Raw genomic sequence first — 20,292 nt, forward strand, 5'->3', positions numbered from 1 at the left:
AAAACTTCGGGGAGATTGATGCGAAGGATTTATGGTGATGCATACAAATGGCGAGTTTCTGCTGGTGTGAAATAGACTCGACAAAGACTGACTAAATTCCCACTGAAGGCTGCTGAAAGTGATACATTTTGCTTGAAATAACGACTTGGGATGCGGAAAGTGCAACTCACAGATCAGGGAGCTCTGAATGATGTCAATTTAGTTTGGTTTTATCATTACATTTTGATGTAGGTTGCTGCTGGGTTTAGTTTAGGCCCAAACTGGACAACCCCACCTAAATCAAGAGCAGTATATGACCCTAGCTTCTTGATGCTCCAGCCAGAGTGAGGACACCACTCTACTGCTGTCAAGTACTTTAAGACCGGACCTGGTCCCTAAACCAAGGGAAGTCAGCAACTTGGCAATGACCCTCTTCTTCTATCTTTCAGTTGAGTCAAATAAAATAGAAAGTAAGTTTGGGATTTACTCGTTTTGGACAACTGGGCCATGAGATATTAAGTCGCTAACAAGCAAAGGGATCATCTGCCAACTTCAGGGTCACACGTCACACTTCTGAAGTGAATCAAGCCAAATCAAGACTAGGAGCCAAGAGCAAAGCACAGAGGGAATTTCTTGTTAATCACGGAAATCAGAACTTCCAAGAAAAGAAATTGCCAGTTTCAACGATATCAGGTTGAATATCTACATGAAAACGTCATTCTGAACACGCTGTATTTGACAGGTCACAGCAGATATTCAACCCCTGTATCACATGTTGAACATGATGTCCGTTGAAAACCTGACGCGCCTTAGAATGATCTGATGCGACACAAGGATCTCTGATATCACTCCAGGTCAATGATATATGGCTGTTTACTTGGGATGATTACGGCTGTTGTCCATATTGACGGCTGTTGGCGGACATTCCTTGGAAAAGGACATCGCTGAGATTCCAATAAATGGTGTATCTGTCTGTGGTTGAATGATGAGTACAGTGTGATCTATGCATTGTCTAAAGATATTTATGGAGTTGAGGTATTGGCAGATGCTCTCGTCCACAGCATCAAATCTGCAGCATATTCCCCAAACACAGCTCACCGTTTTTAGATTGCCTGACACCGCTGTACCAATGACGCAGAACATGCACTCTGAAATAATGACACTGACATTTCTTTCACCCAATGTCCCACTTTGACACCTGGAAGGTGTCCTAGTATTATTTTTATCTTTCCAAGGATGATCACCTAACCTTGGTCACCTCATGCTGATATAAATGGTGCATTTACGATCTGTTTTGCACCAAAGTAGGGTGTACTGACACTGACTGGTAGCGTTTAGTCGATTATCTCGTTCACTACATAAACTGCAGCATCAAGGCGGAGACATGCAGCCAGTTTTTATGCCCTGACACCTCGTAGCGAATGACGTACAACATGCACTCTGAGGAATGTCGCTGCCATTATACACCATTGCCTGACACTATCTCTCCACTTCATGTCACACTTTGTCACCTGAGGACATTTTTCCAACCGACTTTTTCTCATTGCCGAGGACTATCACCTTACCTTGGTGTCTAACGATAGGACGGTGACTGGTCTTGGGGAGCTGTCAACCCATTTGGCACGTTTAAGTATTGATCAGGTTAGTAAGGTTAGGGTATCGGTGGTCTCACGTAACCATCAGCATGGGCAGGGAAGTCTTTATTGGGGTATATACCAAGGCAGGTACTCTTTTATATATATCATGAACAGTGTAGAGGTTTGAATGAATCTCGAGAAATCTCACAAGACCAAATTTCAGGCACTGCAAGCCTGACACAGGTCAGGTCAGCCAAGCCACAAGGATGCAGATCTGTGACATGAATATCTTGACAATCCTAGTAAAGCATTGAATTGTTTGTGTTGTTACCGTTGCAAGAGATTAGAGTGACCTTCTGCTATGGGTGGCAAGGGTCGACGGCCGCCAAGCAGTACATGTTAAGAGCATCCTTTGGAGTTGGGTGACTCTAAAAGCCAAATAGGTCTGGGGTCTCTCACTCAGCAATCAAGCTCCTTCAACCCTCAAACTAAAGCATCAATGCCCAACGGGACTAAACCTATAGTTACTTTCCCTAATGCTCTGCAGGAAAGAAACTACCGCTAAAAAACTTCAGATGGATGGTTTCCATTGATCCGCACAGTGACAGACGGCCGCCGTGCAGCTCTACCACTCCGAAGAGACTAATACTGACCACAGCAGTTGCAGAAATTAATGAATTAAGTGTCTTGCTGTGTTGAAAAACAATTGCCTGATATAAACGAATGGACGGTCCATTACTTTCTGACATTGGGATATTTTTGCTTGTCCCTTGGGTTAGGAGAAGTGGCCAGCCCACTCGACCTCTTCCACTTTGTATTCTCTGAAGCCGTCGGGTATAGATCGCAAGCTGAAGCACCCTCAGAGGTGTTACACAAAGTGGAGACTGGTCTCATGGTTGTCTACGATGTTGGGAGTGTTTTCGTTTATCCCTCGTGGGCTTGTCCTCCCTTTTATCTTGTAAGGGTTGAAGCAATCATCACTTCCTTTGATATGTGACAGACTACCAATCTAAATTTTTCAGTAAACACGGGACTGTGGGGTGACTTTGAAACATAGGGTTACTTTCAACACCCCCCAGAAAGAATTGTTGTGATGAGAAATGTCTGTGGTTGGTTGTTCAAAGTTAGCCCATTATTCTAAGTCACCCCTTGTAATGTTCTGCTACCATTAGAGTCTTGAAGACTCCTGACAGAGCTCAGTACACCAGACAGCCTTCCTTAATTCAACCGGCGGATTTACCAGGGGGATCCCCAATAGATTTCTCAGACATAAGCATTTTGCATTTGCTATACGGCCTTTCTTTCCTCTATAAACGCACAAAAAATTTGATCTATATAGACAGCTCAGTCCAGACTAAATCATGTCAAAGTATCTAAGACGTAAAAAAAATCACCCTTTGATCTTCTGTGCGGCTGTCGTTCTCTGATACAGTTTGTAAGGAAGCTTTTACTCTTGCTAAAGCACCATTCATCGTATGCATCGTGTTTCATGCTTAACCCTTCACTGACTGCCTGGCAAGCGTGAGAGAGGAGGTTCAGTCAAGGGACCTTGCCTGCACCACCAGCTGTACGGAGTTTAATGACAGCTATGAAGGACTTCAATTTCAACATCGAAATGAGAGTGACTCTCTGGTGATGGTAATAAAGAATGATGACTGATTGTAATAAAGAAAGATCCATGAGCCCTCGATGATACTTTCTAACTTGAAACTACATATGCTCATTAGTGTTCTCCACAAGGCCATTTGTCATGGCGGCCCACCCTACCTCGGCAGCTTACCACCCTACCTAAAAGAAGCTACCCTACCGAGCTCTAAATGGGTTCCGATAGGCCACCCTACCTTAAATTGCTGGCCACCCTACCTTGTGTCATACACTGGCAAAACTTCTTGAATAGCAATAGGGTACTATTCACCCTTCCTTGAGAAAATCCTGTAGAGAACCCTGGCCCACAAACTGACCCTGGGTTTCTTGAAGTATGTTTCTGCTATTGTGCCATTTGGTGGCAGCTTTCCAAAAGTCAGTCAGTTAGAAAACTTGAGGCCAGACGCAACTGTGCCTCAGTGTTCAAACAGTAACATCATGCATATTCACCAATTAGTGATACCCTTAGCTGCCCCATATTGGAGTCCTCGCCAACAACCGGTCACATCAACAACACTGCATTACGGTGTATCGTGAAATGCGCAGGATGTACGCCATTATCTCGGCATGTTTCCCAATTACGCCCATGACCACTCATAACATATCCCACAAACTCGCACGTCCTGCGATGAGTATTAGGGAGTACTAGAGCTTCGTTTAGAAAGTCGTTCACTAGGGATACGTTGGCGCATTAAACCAGGAGCTAATTGATTTAGTTAAACATCGGGCTAATGCACCAATTATTGCTGCTTGTTTCTCCACTAAGTGCTCCTTATCCCGCATTCTGTGATAATCTGGTTTACGAAATATATGCGCCGATGAAATTATGACTAAGCAGTTATTGTTGTAGTGCTCATCTTTTTGAGTGTATGCAAGGAAACATCGTGTAGGAATCCTCCATATCCAAAGGTACTTCATGGAACTCAATCGTTGATTGTAGAAGCATCAACTCGATGGACTTTACTAGAAAGGCAACGCAGCTCTCCAATCAGCCTACCAGCATTTTTGTAACTACTGCATATGGTAACTCATCGGCACTGACTGGCTGGTGAGCAATTCATACTTGACTGTCAGATTCTGTCCTTTCTAAGCTGAAGTAAAGAGAACACGTCAAAATCTCGTAGAGAATTTTACATCATACATCCAGGGGCGAAACCACCTACACAATGCATTTGTCAACGGACAACATCAGCAATGTACTGAGAATAAGGTATTTCAAAAGTAAACAGCACACTTGTCTTTCGGTATAGATGAATTGGTCATCCGTTGCTTCAAAATTCATATCTGGATAATCTACGGATGCCATCGAACCATCAATTAGTTCTGATATCTATTGTGAATCTATGTAAAGTGTTGCAGTCCTATCAGAAGCTTGGTATTCATTCTGCCGACCCTTGTCGGACGTGAACGACAATTATTGATGTTCTACTTGGATGGTCAATGGACTAATGAGCAATTTGGCTACAAAATGGTGTTCATTACTCCGATCACACTTAGCAAATATGTAGGGAAGTACCGCACGATCCCTTTGGGTGATTACTGGTCAAGCCCGACCAGACATCTCAAATGTCAACTCTCACAATATTTGCCAAATCCAAATGTACAATAACACACAGTGTCATGAGCAATCGTACTGGCGGTATTAGTAGTCTTAGGGTGATGCCAATCGCATCATTAGTAGAGATTCCTCCTTTAGATAATCTAACAATGCACTAAAAAGCACAACGATAAGTATTTTTATCCTCATTTTGTTTTTCTGGCACATACAGTTATTTATCATGAGTTGGGTCTCCCCGAACAGATGTCTGCTTCATGAATTGTTTTTGGCATGGACCGCGATCAGTATTTTGTATTCGATGGGTGTTTTTATGTGGTATTAGATGGCTGAACCAATGGTGATTGATTATGGTCGCTACCAATAGCCTTGGGTTGTTCTGGGCTTGTTTTGCGGTTTGGGCCGCTCAATTTAGGAGAATGGTCCGTTCTATATGTGCCATCATACATGTGTTTGGTTGATGCCACAAACATGACCATCACAACAATCAGGTTTTTACTACTCGGTTGCTCCATTCTAGTCAGGAATGGTCTAGTTTTTTCTGATTTGATCTTTACCGAAGGTGTCTTGGGGCTCATTTTATGGTTCGGTCTGCTTCATTTAGGTGAATCATCGATTCGATGTAGTGGTGGTCATAGATGTATTCTGCTTGCCGTACCGACAACAAGAGGCCCAAGGGCCTGGCGCTCTGCTTGAATTTTGTCCAAACCAGATAAGTGTAATGGAGAAGATGGTGGCCAAACTACAAGCCTACTTAATCTCGCAAAAGTTTATTTTGTAGAATTGTTGCTCTCCCTGATTGATCAAACATAGACCATGATTGATATCACATGCCACCAGGGGGTATTAGACACTAACACCAGGCACAGCCCCAATGCTCAAATCCCTCATGAACATTTCAAACGTCGAGCCTTAAATCCAGCAACAGACAGTTGAAACTATAGTACAATTCATCATTGTAGCGTTATCCAACAAATTCAACTCAATGAAAAGCCGAGCAATAAAAATCTGAGAAGCAGATGGTTCAGCAGAGCTGATATCTACATCAACATGATCGATCAAAATGGTCTTCATAAAAGAAAAGTACATGATACAAATTCACTATTAAAAACCAAAATCTAAACCAATGTATCTCCAACGAGTGAAAATCTCACCGACTGACCAAACTCTGAAACCTCACAAAAGTAGACGACACAAGTTAACTGATCAAAATCTAAAAGAACAGAGGCCTTAAAGCTAAAGATTGGACTAGTCGAAGACCTCATGAATTGACAAAACTTTGAAACCTCACAATATAATGACCCTTCAAACCCTGAAACCACTAACTCCCTGAAATCAAAAGTTGTGACATTTAAATAGACAATGCCAATGGACAGATCCCAAATTTAACATCAGTGCATGTTAGCTGGTGAATGCTCTTTTACAGGCAATCAACATTCATTGTGTGGAATGTAACGTATCTTCACGTTACTGTTTGAATCCTATTGCACTAGAAGAGAGATTCACGATGAAGACAAAAAGTGCACAGTCATGCTTAATCTGAAAACTGTCCAGTCATGGCATTATCAGTTATACACGGATCATTTGAAATCGAGATTAAACCAGTGTACTGAAATAGATTACTTACTACTTGTGTCTTGTTTTTGTTGGTTTCCCGGTGACGTCGCCCAGTTCACCTTCATTTCCTGCAAAGGTAAAGATTTCAGAAAATTGTAATGTAGGTAAGGTATGCAGTATAATGGGTAATGTAATCGAAATAAGGTATGCGGTATAATGGATAATGTAATGGAGGTAATGTATGAGGTGTAATGGGTATTGTATGGGGTTGAAGTACGGCTCAGTACCTGAAAAGGTATAAGCTGAATACACAATGACGTAATTTGAAAGGCAATGTGTTCTGAATAACGATAGTACATGAAGATATATAGTACAATAAAATATAACAGTGCATATAGTACATTCTTACTCAATAACATCTTCTAGTAGTGTTCCTGTCGAGAATACGTAATTCATTCTTGAATAATAGATGCTCGTCTATGAGGTGAAACGATTGTCACACTTATCCCATGAATATTTCACCCATAGAATGAGCTCTAAATCATAGATTACGCCAGTCAATCTTGACACTGGCTTCATGACAACCTTAACTCTGCATCAAGAATTCCAAGTAGTGTATAATGCAATTCACCAGGCAATGGGCAGTGTAACGTAAAATGTAACGTGTACATGCAATTATGTAATGATTTCAAGTCAAGCTTGCCATTATTAACTTGTATTTTGTAGCTACATGTAGCATGATTTCTCTGATGTAACAATGTTTGCCATGCTCGCCAAGTATTCATTTTGAGTGAAGCAGCAATATTTGATCAAAACTGCCAAGGATATTGAATGTATGAATGATGCACAGTATACTGAAGTGCATTTCTGCACACAGACGTGCAGTCCATGAAATGACATGCAACCTGAATATCCAGAAAACAGCTAGTTCAACTCAATGAAGCAAATAAGTCAATGTTTACTATTGCTGGCGTCTGAATGAAACTTCAGCAAAATTGTATCAATAATCGAAGCGTCCTGTTCAAATATCGCCGACTAAATGGGCTTGACATGACAGCCTACTGCACACCGTGTGGCTGCCAAGTTTAATTTAGCTGCAAGAATCCCCAGTTTATTATATTTCATTATCCCGGTTTGTATTGGACATCTGCACGGAACACTACAAAAATATGTTATTATACAATATATATCAGAAATTGAGAATGTATATTGGAGATTCAATCGATCTGAGAAATTGAAAACAAGGAATAGACTACGAATATCAAAACATTTTGTGAACAAAAGGTACAAGTACCGTAGAGAATTAATAAAGACTCAATCTTTATTAATTCTTGGTACCGTGCAGCTAACACGAACTGATGTCAATCGGACCCCATGCTCATAAAATTTCATTATCTCTTGACTAGTTCCTTGAGCACACGTCATCGCGCCTTCCCATGAGAGGAAGAACGACCAGGAATCAACCAGGCAATATCATATGGATTTTTGATTAAACGAACTTCGGAAAAGGACCAGAGACTCTCTTGGAGAATGCCACTGACCCGTCTGCTATTTCTGGTCCTATTCCCAGAGGGAGGCCAACCAATAGATGAACGGTGCAAGCGCGACCATCAGCGCCACACGACGCAGGTTCCATGTCAATATGGCACTGTCCCATGGGAGGTTTAATCACATTTGGTCCAAGTTGATGGCCATTATAGCAATTGGGTAAATATGTCCCGATCTCTGAGAGCTTTGAACCAGATCACTGATACCCTTCATTAACCTTCAGAACTGAGTTCACGAATCACATAAATGTGAGGGTGATTCCTTGTCTATATTGTTTAAGATTGATGATGTTCCCTGATTAAAGATGAGACACATCAAAAGACTTGTGAAGATCATAATGTCTGGCTTCGCATCCCAGCGTTTTGAGAAAGAAAGACTTCTCCTGCAATTCCAGTGGGTTCAACCCCCGGCCAACGCTACATTTTTTTATCGAATGTTTGACATTACTATACATCCTTGGTGTACTTGCAAGTGAAGTTGTCGCAGTTACAAACCCTCCCACTCATGATAGCAAATGTCATAAGTCAGAAGTCACGCACTATCTCACTGCACTCAATAACCCAAGCAACTGATTCCTAAACATTTTATTTCTCATGGTAAGTTTGCCAAATAGGTCAGAAACGTGCCTGAAAACAATCAAACTGATACGATCTATTGATTATGGTTAGAAGAGAATCAGAGAGGAAAAGTGCATCATCAGGATTTTTTTAATACGCCATAGTACACTGGGCGGGCAACCATGATAACAGCTGTCCCCATACTATGATCTCGGCAGTAATACAGTTATTTTTCTGCAAAACTCCAATATTATTTGCAGTAACATGACCAGATCTCCACCTCTTACTGCCACAGGTCTAAGCCTGCATGATTGATAGTGTCATGCTTGTGTATGTAATGTCAGAAGATTGGCATTTCAACTCGCTGAAACAGGAGACTGACCACTTTATGCAGCCAATATATTCACAAGTAAAGCAGTTCTAAGGAAGTTTATTATGTGCATGATACAGAACAGGAAGGTACTTCAACCAACATGGCATAGAAACACTCTGATATGCTGCTTGCTGCCTACTGTTCTATTATATGAATTGATCGCAATATAGTATTGTGTGTCCTAGAATGAGGGCATTGAGACATCATTGGAAAGTTTGAATCAAATAAATATACAATATTATGGTTCATTTTCATGACTAGACTGATGAAGGAAATGAATTAAGTACATTATTACCGGCATCTGGTGATACATTTGAGTGTCACATTCACTCACTGTTTACCGTTAGAGCAGACACGCCCACATTTGCCTACCCCATCGCGCGAAATGGGAATTTGAGCAAAAGTACGTTCCAATCAAGTATCTGGTTATAATATCAATCCAATTCCGGAACAACTGGAAGTCAGCATTGGATAATTCCTTACAATTCCAACAGCATTTCAACTGAGCTTGCACCATGGGGGCTGCATGCGTATTTTTGCTCAATAGCTAATAATGAACTCCATTTGGTCCAATTATCGCGTAAAAAACTCTCGATCAACATCAAACTACTACAGATCGTAGTTGGCCTTTGACTTGAACACTCAAACGATGAACTTAGTGGATCTCATAGATGATGTCATAAGCTGCTTTGTGATGTCGATCAGCGACGATTACGTTTTTTCGTAATTTCCCATAAGATGATTTAGGCTATTCATACAAGAGCTAGGGATGTGCGTAAAACTGGGACCAGGTCATGGGGAGACTCGCCCATTACCGCTAATTCTGCTATTGATGGAATATTTGATAGCTTAGCTTCATTTCCCATTTTAGTACTGCACAGGGAGATGTATGAAACTTTTGCTTGATCATGAGAAGATTCAATCTTAACAGCTAATTCAGCTATTGATGGAATGACCTTTCGTACCAAGTTCATTCCAGTTTTCTTCATTCATGCTTCCAGTGGTGGAAATGACTTGGAAATTGGTCAACATTGAGGAGCTTTACAGACTTGACAATAATGAGACCTGCTTGCACTCTATAGGCCAGAGATTTTTTATCAGATGATATTCAACAAAAATATTCAGAATTTGTACCCACCAATTTGGCAGCTTACAAACTCAATGTTGAAGAGTGTGTTACTCACTAGATTAAAGTCATTTTGTAACACACTATGAACTCTCTTCCCAGTAGAAATTGACAAGTTCCTTGCAGTAAATCATTACATAAGCCTCTCATGAGGGCAAAACCTGCTCTACACTGTTTCATATCAATACTAAATCATATATAAATCTCATGATACACTCCGTGCATGACTGGCATGAGACCACAGATCCCCTCTTTCCATTCTCAGTCACAAACTATCAGAAAAGCCATAATTTGCCGGCCTCGCTCGCTACGGAGAAAATGATATAAATATACAGTTGGACTGCCATCTGTACAATTGATACGCAGATTATAATACTGTGCATTCCAGTCAGACATGACCAGGAATGGACACGTCATCAATTGTCATACCAGTATCATTTGTGGTCTTAGTTAGAATGGTATAGAGTGTACATGAGGGACTTTACTGTTGCTCTCATGATGGATAATGTATAGAATGTCGTTCCCACATGAAAACATGTGTTTGGCTAGTGAAGAATACAATGGGAGGACCAACTGGGTTAGCATTATCATTAGAATAGGTGTAAACTACCACCTGGTCATCTAAAGGCATTTATCAAAGGAAGTGTTTATTCCTTCAACAAAATGTTAATTGTCACTCATTCTGACATCTTGTGACAAAAAGTTGACCGCGCTATGTTGTACATGACAGAGGTCCATCTATTCACCAGAGTTTAACAGAGGTATCACTATGTTGGCACAAGGAACACACCCAAGAGTTGCACAGGGGACACACCTCAGTTAGCAAGAATTGAACAAGGAAAACACACTTTTTTGTTGGAGTTTTACAAAGAACATACCTCTGAGTTGTATGGGACACCATTTTGAAGCACCTGCAGTCAAGTTCATCTTCAGTCTTCGAAGATGCCCGAAATATATACTTTTGCAAATGTACAATATTGATGATATTTGTTTTCACCTTAATACAAGGTTTATATATTTTGATCAGACACGATTTAGCACTTGCTGAGCACACTACATATGGTTGTCAGTAAAAAAAACTGTTTCAGCCTGACATGGAATATATTTATCAATTTCCTTTGCTGTCACATTCGTTTTGAATGTTGCATGAGCAGGACCCATTCAAGATATCATCTGGGGATTATGTTTCATAATGTTAGCATGACGACATCCATTCTTTTGGTGGGCAGACCAATTTGCTCTAGAATATCCTGACAGATTTATTAGAGCATAAAGTATCTTAGGTGGAGGACTGGGACCAATGGACATTAGAATTTGTAGATAATGTACAGTGGGACACCAACCCCCACAATATGTGCATGTACTCTGAGCAATAAAAAGCTTTTAACTGTCAGTATAGAAGTAGTTTTCACACTTCTTCTTTGACACAACAGTAGGCTAACATCCAGTGCCAATGAAGACTCTTAAGCAAACCCCAAAACACACCTTCGCCTGCTATCGTCTGTTTTAGCAATACACAGAAAGTCAACCTCGCTAGCACCACATGCATCTCAGCCATCCATCGGTACTGTCGGCAAAGATCTCCAAGGTGTAGGTGACGGCAAAACGACATACACACAAAAGTGCTGACCTTCGCTAAATGGGTTGGCCATAAAAACTTGAACAAACAATCTGCTGGCGGAATGAATATTGATGAGACCTGTGAGAGCTACAACGCCCTTACGGCGGACGGAGCTGAGGCTGATCTGCCCACTTGACTCGGGTTAATGAGTCAATGAGAAGAGAGAGGAAAATGATGTACACTGGTCGGCAGTGGAATCGCAGCAGTGCGTTTTTAGGCTGCAGCACTAATGTCACTGGTCAGCAGTAGGATCTGATGGTGGAGTGTTTTAAAAGAATGTAAAAAGCCGCAGCATTGATGAGAGCCTGAATTTCAGTGAGCATCCAACTCAGCTACTCAATAACTGGTTGTGAGACTGCAGATGAATGACTTCACCAAGGTCACCGATAGCTCTATTACACTAAGTCATTTTCACTGGTGGTAATTTTGTGGTTGGAAGCAACGCCCTCTGCCCTACACTCTTAAGAAGCGCTACTGCATACCTATCAAGGCGGGCATTTGGAAGTTTAGTTCAACTCACAAAACAAAAGGGTTAAGCAGATCTGTATGAATCAGGCCATTGTCCCAATCCCACAGCTCCATTATTTACAAGCAAACAATCTAGTCTGACAGTTCATCTCCCAGAGTTCAATATCAATTTGAGATGAGTCGAGTCACTCCAACATTCTGAATGCATCTCATCTTATATTCTATGGTTTTAGATTGGGAGACCGATATGACGCTGGGGTTAATGTACAGACAATAACATGTATGTATGATGTAGCTTAGATGAGGCTGGTTGTTTTTGGGAAAACTGGCCAGTGTTTTGTTTTGTATATAGTTTGGACTACTATGATATAATGGAGGATCAAAGCACAACTACTGATATATTTCAAGAATAAGGCTGGTTGTTGTTATTGAAATGGCTCTAATTTCATCAGGTCGTTAATAGTACACTTGCTCAATTGCCCGATTAGGCTAGCGACTACATTTAGCATGTTTACTGAAGACTCATCTATTTTGTGCGTAAACGCAAACAATAGATGACTAACTAACAGCTTGCTACTGTCTACCACCACCACTTCAGACATCTCTTTCAGGACAGATCTTTAAAAAGGTTAACTTGCTGTCAGTTCGTTATTAAGGACTTCGACTCTTCATAGAACTTTTAACTTTTTAATTTTTTTAAATATCACACAACAACAGCAACATAAATACTAAGGCTGCTTGATTGATTTTGAAGTCGAGACATTTTACCACTAGCCTTTGGCAACAGATCAATTCCACATGGGTTCTAGGTACACGGAGGTGAAAACAATTACTTAAGGGAATCGGAAGATGATATGTCGGACCATAATGTCAAGCATAGCGATGTCAGGTTGACTCAATTGATTTTTTGTAATTTGAGGGCGTGGAATTTTTCTATCATGAATATTGTATTCATGCAAAACCTATATCCAATATCTGGATCTGAACATAAGGAAGAAAATCATCAATATTTGCACCTATTCGAAAAAAGACACGGAAAGCAAATTTCAGACTAATCATTTGGTATCGACCATGAACGCCGTATGTCACATGACTGATGTTAGATCAAACAGCACTGTGACACGCAAAACTGAGTCAAGAGACACTAAAAATAACGGCTGTCAGCAGAGAAGACAAAATGTTGGATCTGATTCGGCCTATCTAAAGAAGAAACATCGTGACATGATGTAGGGGTAATGTAGAGGCCTCTCGATCCCGGCAAGGTGGAAATATTTGTGGCGTGCATCCTGGGGCCTGCCAATCAGATGCCATCGTCCGTGCAAAGATCGTGCACACTGAAACATGGAATCGTCAGGAGACGGATTGGTTGTAAGGGACATTTCTCAATGGAGCAAGGTTTGATTGTCAGTCAAGGTGACAGGGAAAGCAAGGTGCGATAAAAAATGTCATCTATCTTCCGGGACTTGGCACTTTATTTCTTGCGCGTATGTTTGGGGACAAACATAGATATTCATGGCAGTATTGATGGATCTGAGTGGTTGGAGTTGTTTGCATTTGTATTTTACGCTAAAGATAACATCACAAGAGAGATGAACTCGAAGAACTCGAAACAACAAAGAATAGAAAATGTCAGCAGAATATTTTTAAACCTTCCGGCGCCAGATTTTTTATACTTCTCCGTACAAGTTACGGCCACGCTTGCAACATTACGATAATGATTGGCCAGCAGTACAAAGTTATCCCCTGGGACAAGGTTGACTGCAAATGCCGCCACAATCATTCATTCCAAGCAGTGAAATTCTCATTAAGCGGAAAAATTCCTGGACCACAAAATGTCCATTGCCGTAAAACATGGCCGCGGGAGGCTCTGGAGTCTAATCATTGCGTTGTAACGGGTACCAAGGGTAATGGGAACTTCCTATATATGCTGAAGGCCGGCTGGCCAGCATGAGATATGACTGGTGTTGGACAACAAACAACTCACAGCTCAATGCAAAACTCTGTGGCAAAGCTAAGGCAAGTCTTGCTGTAACAGGAAAAGCTTGAGCGCCAGAAGAAGCCGACACAGAAAGTTTTGCCTGAACCCGCCCTGGTACTGGTACGAATCCACATAAGGTGTGTATATGGCAGGTGTTCATCTAAACTAAACTGAACTTCAAGCAATGGTTTCCCAAGCCGAAGACAGTAAAACGATTACAATCTGATGCTCCACAAATTTGATATCTTCACCTCCAAATTCTTTCCAAGCACCATCAAAATGTCACAGGACCAAAATATCACAAGACAAATTATTACATCAGACGGCAAACTGTCATATGATCAGATAACGTGATCAGGAGAAGTAATTATATTGATGCTCACTCGATAACCATGTGCTCCAAGCTATATGCTGCCAAAGTGAGATATCTACATGAAATATCAATTTGATTTGACAACATAATTCTCGCTGCTTGAGCCCAGGGCAAATGTTAAACTACTTGTAGGACAAATGTGATTGAGTAGGAATAATATAAAAATTACAACATAATGCCTGAGGGCAACGTTATTGAAGGAAAGCACTTCTGACACTTTGAGGGCAACGTTATGAAAGAATGCACTTCTAACATTTTGAGGGCAACGTTATTGAAGGAATGCACTTCTAACATTTTGAGGGTAATGTTATTGAAGAAATGCACTTCTAACACTTTGAGGGCAACATTATGAAAGAATGCACTTCTAACATTTTGGAGGCAACGTTATTATATTGAAGGAAAGCACTTCTAATGCCTGACTTTCTAGGGTCACATATGCACTTTTCTGTTGCTGAACAACAACAACCGCGACTTGATTTCACTGCTAATGAAAGTTGCAAAATGCAATCCGAGTAGTTCCAAAGTGAAGTAATCCTCCCCCCAAAGTTCTATGATGCCTGAATACGTTCTCATAATCACGCATAGAAAATCGTTAACGTACCAACTTAGACACCTACCACTTCTGATAATGATGAAGAAATGTTCGCATCTCATGTTGGTGGTCGTTAGGGTCCTTATTCCCTCATAGATGTGTCAATTTTATTTGGTCATAAACTGTGGTGTTGGCCTTTATTATATATGATGTACACAGTAGAAGCAACAATCGTTTTTCAACAATGTTCAAGGACTTGCAGTCAGTTTGGCCAGTCTTTATTCTCAGGGACACTGGTTAGGTGCATAGATTTGTGAGAGCTTGTTCAATCAATATATATAACCTACCCAGCAAAAGTTTGAAACCTAACTGAAACTAAGAAAATATTGCAAAATTCTTACAAACTGAATTTTATTCATCTTCTCTCTTATTGCTAAAGCAGCAGTAAACATTGCAACTTCTACTGGTTCACATTCGCTCTGCGATTAAAAAGCACATTTCCATTCAAACAGGCCATTACACCGTTCATGACGACAATCCTTAGATTGGCCCAAGATTAATATGTCTCTTGTTAAATATAAATCCTCCTTATCTTAAAATGAGTTCAGTGCACGGAAAGCATTCTATGTTTTATTCAGAGGAGGGTTTGCTGGTTTTTCTTGCGAGGATCTCTGGTTAAAGTAACCTTCGATTTGAACACTTCAATGAAGCAGAAAATAGCCCCTGCATCATCAGCATGTACTCTGCGTAAATTCTGCATGAAATTGCACCTGATTTGCTTAAAAATGTCTTTGAATAACTCGACGCCTCTATCACTGGCGTAAAAACTTAAATACATCACCTCTCCTCCGAGTGAGTCATTTTGAAAAATGTCTGCGCCAACTTGTCATTCGGATGCAAGGAAGTGTAATGCGTTCGTGATGAACCGCGTTGAGTTTTGTGATCACATGAAATTGCCATATGATAAGTGTTAATGTGTTTTCAAGAGTTCGACATTCTTTTGCATTCTGGGAATGAACTACAGTCTTTTTTATCAACATTACTGCATTAAAAATCTGCCGAAAATATTTTGAGTGAGAGTGTTTAAAAGTTTTACTCTAATGATTACATCTTTTTTAAGCCTTCTCATGACATACATGTACTAAAAAAACCCAATTCATCAAGTATTATATTACATCACCCCATCCATCCAAATACATAATCATCAGCACTTCTGATAACAATATTTTCGATTCCTTACCAGAATTATTTATCAGTTCATGTACTTTATCCAGTGCTTTCTCTCGCACTAAGAAAAGCTATCCCAATCAATCTACTTGGATTGTGAACCGATGTACTTGTGTTAGTATGCTGTTACCATGTTTTATTTAATATTCATCACCGTGTCCTTGTCGAGTATGGCCTTGTCATGTGTTCCACATTATACTTCCTGTAATGAAAGCAATATGGTACTGCCCAGCGTGTGCAGTCCCCAGCAGCGAGAGTGTTGCCCGTTGTTATTCATTAGCCAATGACATTAGATTTCCTTCGATAAAGAATGCATGTCAAAGGAACGATCAGTTGCCCTGTGAGGTGCGAGAGATGTTTTTGTTAGTCTTTTCCTCGCGATATTGATTTGCATTGTGGTGTTAGTTGCTTGGCTCAATCGTGAAGGAAATGTTGAGGATCGAGTTATCATTGGAAGAATATTGTTTGCAAGATGATTCTGCAAATGGAGGAAAGCTGGCCAAACGACTGAAATGTCAGCATCTGGTTTTTGGAAACCACCTTTTGGTGTGCTGTTGCACTGATATCCATTCGTTCTGCTAGCCAACAAACTGGTAACAGCAGAGAGATTATGTGTTTTACTTGCCGATGCTGAGACAGCCAATGCCTTGAACCCACGGTGTTTTTTGCTGGCTGATGCCCTGAGCACAGATTAACCATGTGCTCTGTTTCCCGATGGACACTTTCTTGTCGATATTGATAACAACACCCAGTCAGTGTTACATGGAAGCAAGATGCCATCATATAGTGACCAAGTGTTATGTTTGTCAACAAACCTTAACCAAGTAGAACCTTCAAGAAGAACCTGTTTGTCAACAAACCCTAACCAAGTAGAACCTTCAACAAGAACTGATCGAAGCTTTCCTCCTGATATTGACAACACCACCCGATGTTTCATGGAAGCAAGATGCCATCAGTCACCCAGGGCACAGTGACCATGTGTTTCGCCTGCCAACGAATGCGGGGTAACGACATGTTTGGTAGTTAAGAGACAATCATTTTCACACCTTGATCCCATATATTGGAGTCTTTCGTGAGAGCACTTCTGGTGGATCTTGTCCTTTGGCGTGGGTCGATCATTGGGTGGCACTTGGCTGGCTTCGATTGGCTGTCGATCAATGGTGTGTTGTTAAAGAAATGTGAGAGTGAAAGAAAAACAGATATTGCGTTTCCAGCTTTTAAAACTTGGAAGAAGTTGGAGTCATCGAACTGATCACCTGCAGCAGAAGAATCGTGTCAGTTGGACAGCAGCAGTGGTGCGGCGAAAATAGTTTGAGCAATAATCTCTTTCTGCACAATTGATTTACATCAGACAGGTCCAGGCTATGAAAACTTGTTTCTGATTGTAGAGAAGCAAAACATTTTGATATGCATGGTCTGTGTAATGAATACTGTGTTGACACAATTAAGCCGGTTGAGAGGCGCGAGTACAAAAGGCCTTTTTTACATGTAGGCCTAACAGCTGCAACTCAACAGGCTCAATATCGTCGACACAGTATACTAGTCAGACAAGAGACACTGGCTATACTTCTTCTTTCGTGATCTTAATAAGACATTCGGATACAAGATTTACGACATACAACAAGAAAATGATTGTCTTTCCTCTGTCGCCATGGTTACTGTATATTTTTTAATTAATTTTTGTGATAGAAACACGGAGTAACCGTGTTTAGTTATCATGCAAACAAAACAACTCCTGCTGATTGGGTTCAGGAATGTCAGCACGGCAAAATTCATCAGAATGTGAACGCCTGCTGTTTGTTTTCCATGCCAGGTTGTTCATGTTCATAAAGATTGCTTTGATTTAAAATCCCATAAACATAAAACAGTCTCATAAAAAGATAATTATTGGATGAAGATGATAGAGAAGCGATACATATTCACAATAACAAATAAAATGATTCAAATGTTTCATGTTTCACATAATGATTGTCTTTAACAAAAAACTTAAATGTGTTCTTTAGATGGGTACAATTGAAGGAAATGTTTGTCCACTCTAGAAGGTTTAGGTAAAATGGTGGAACTCATCTTTAAGACAAACAAGTCAAGTTAATGATGCTTGTACTGTATGTATATGAATTTGACTCCAGTCCACCGCTGATGCGTTCTGGCATAATTTGACGTCTGCTCCCACGTGAAATCATTGCCGTCATACGCCATCAATGTTTGCTTATTTCCACAGCGAACGTGTGGAAGTTTTTGACGGATTAGATGAGAGAGGTGGGTCCCTGTGGCCCTCTGGTGCGAATCACGAAATCAGGACACGCAAGGTCGTCCACACATCGTGGAGTTAGAATTCCGGCGATGTTGCCGCTGTGTACCGATGTTTGGTTTAGTAATAGAATACTGAACAAAATAGATCATTGGACACGCGAACGTCTTTGAAGTGTTGAATCAGTATGATCATCTTCACAACATGATTCCCGCAAGATCTGCGTGTTTTGAATTAAATCCAAGACAAGTCAAGTTCCTCGGAAGATATCCTTTTGAAATCCCTTCAGAGATGCTTGGATCTTGGGCAACAACGGATGCTAAATGGCTAAGTTTTATTACATTTTCTCAAGAGCCTCTTCAACCATTCCAAGCTGAGTAGCTAAAGGCATCAATGATGATTATGATGACGATGGTGATGATCGATGACGACGACAACGACAACGCAAGTCATCAACTTTACGACGATGTGGATGATTCTGTTCAAACCAGTAAGAAGCCATTTTACTGACTGATAACCAACATTCTGTTGTTGAATTGAAACCGATCTCTTCATAATGGTAGGGTTCCAGAAGCACTCAAATAACTATAAGTACATCGCTAGAGATTCACTGATAAGTGGACCCAATTTCATACAACTCTCTTGGGATTTACATGCAGACGGAACTATTTTTCACAGTAAATCAATTCTAACCCTGGATCAGTTGTATTCGAGACATTACATTCTGAACGATGAATGATACAAAACTCGTATTGTTGACCGTGTACATTTACACAGATAAGCTGGCCCTAAAGGCTTCTGGGGATGACGCATTGACCTGAGAAATTGAAACTTTGAGTTTTTGGACAACCGCTCAAAAAGTCAGTCTGCTATTAGAATCACACCTCCGTACACAATGTCTCTACGTCAGCCAACTGAATGGTGTCAATGAAACAGGGGCTATATGACAAATTCTTTTGTACATGATCCAACATTATCGGCAAACGAGGGGTGCGATTACAATACATCTATAACTCTATCACCCACCTTCTATTTGAGATCAGCATTGCTACCATACAGATCATAAAAGAAGACAACACTCCAGCCCTGAGTAATGCTATATTTGCGGATTAAGCTTTTGTAGCAGTACTTTGGTAAGAATCCCAACTATTGTCTTTTTTTCACAATTTATTGAGAGTCTACAATAACTAATCAAGGTTATGATAACTAAGCAATTCAATTGGTATTATACTATAGAATTTCCTTTGTAGTTCATGAGCCACCTTTTTAATTATTCAGTGAATGCCCTCCATGTAGTCTAGATTTTCAATTTGAGAGATGTTTTTGGTTTCATACATAATTTATATTGTTATGCAATGCACTAGGAAATGTACAGTTTTCAAATAGCTGTTAGTGCAAACATTCAACAGTATAGACAGAATGTACCAATGTGTTAGAATGTAATCTTAGCAAAAAACGTCTGTAGGATGACATCTGTACGTTGAGTTGTTGATCTCAAAATGTTACATCCATCCAGAAATTAGGTAACATTCCACAATACAGAGAGAATGTTTTTACGTAATGAGTAATCGCTTTCATATCCATCAATTCTATAAGATAAGTCGGTTGGTGGTATAATCGTATGCACCATTTTTACCAGCTCCATTAACTTAGAGTATAATATTAACAATGTTTATAAACAATAGATTCATCTCCACCCAGGGGAGTAATTCGTCTGAATTTACTCTCCTAATTGATGTCTAAATCCCATTATTCATCCAGCTACATTAATAATTGATACTTGTACAGTTAGGTTTTTAGCTGGCAACTTTTTGATTAAATTGTCTCTTTAAAATGTGGAGGATATCTTTTGGGTTAACCAGTTACTGAACTGGAGCTTGAGTCCTGATGCACTAATATCTTATCGGAGCGAACAGATCATCCCAA

The 20,292-nt window shown here is 40.4% G+C and overlaps 1 protein-coding gene across 24 annotated transcripts in view; it reads right to left on the reverse strand.

Moving 5' to 3' along the window:
• Positions 1-20,292, reverse strand: part of LOC135489758 (nucleolysin TIAR-like) — a 278,040-nt gene that overhangs the window by 52,713 nt on the left and 205,035 nt on the right. For all 24 annotated transcript variants that reach the window (XM_064775256.1, XM_064775255.1, XM_064775254.1 and 21 more), the window contains one exon: positions 6,383-6,440. In XM_064775256.1, the coding sequence (XP_064631326.1) occupies positions 6,383-6,440 (58 nt within the window). The remainder of the gene's footprint in view (positions 1-6,382; positions 6,441-20,292) is intronic.

The sequence above is a fragment of the Lineus longissimus genome, chromosome 6 (genome assembly GCF_910592395.1).
Source record: "Lineus longissimus chromosome 6, tnLinLong1.2, whole genome shotgun sequence".
Lineage (NCBI taxonomy): Eukaryota > Metazoa > Nemertea > Pilidiophora > Heteronemertea > Lineidae > Lineus > Lineus longissimus.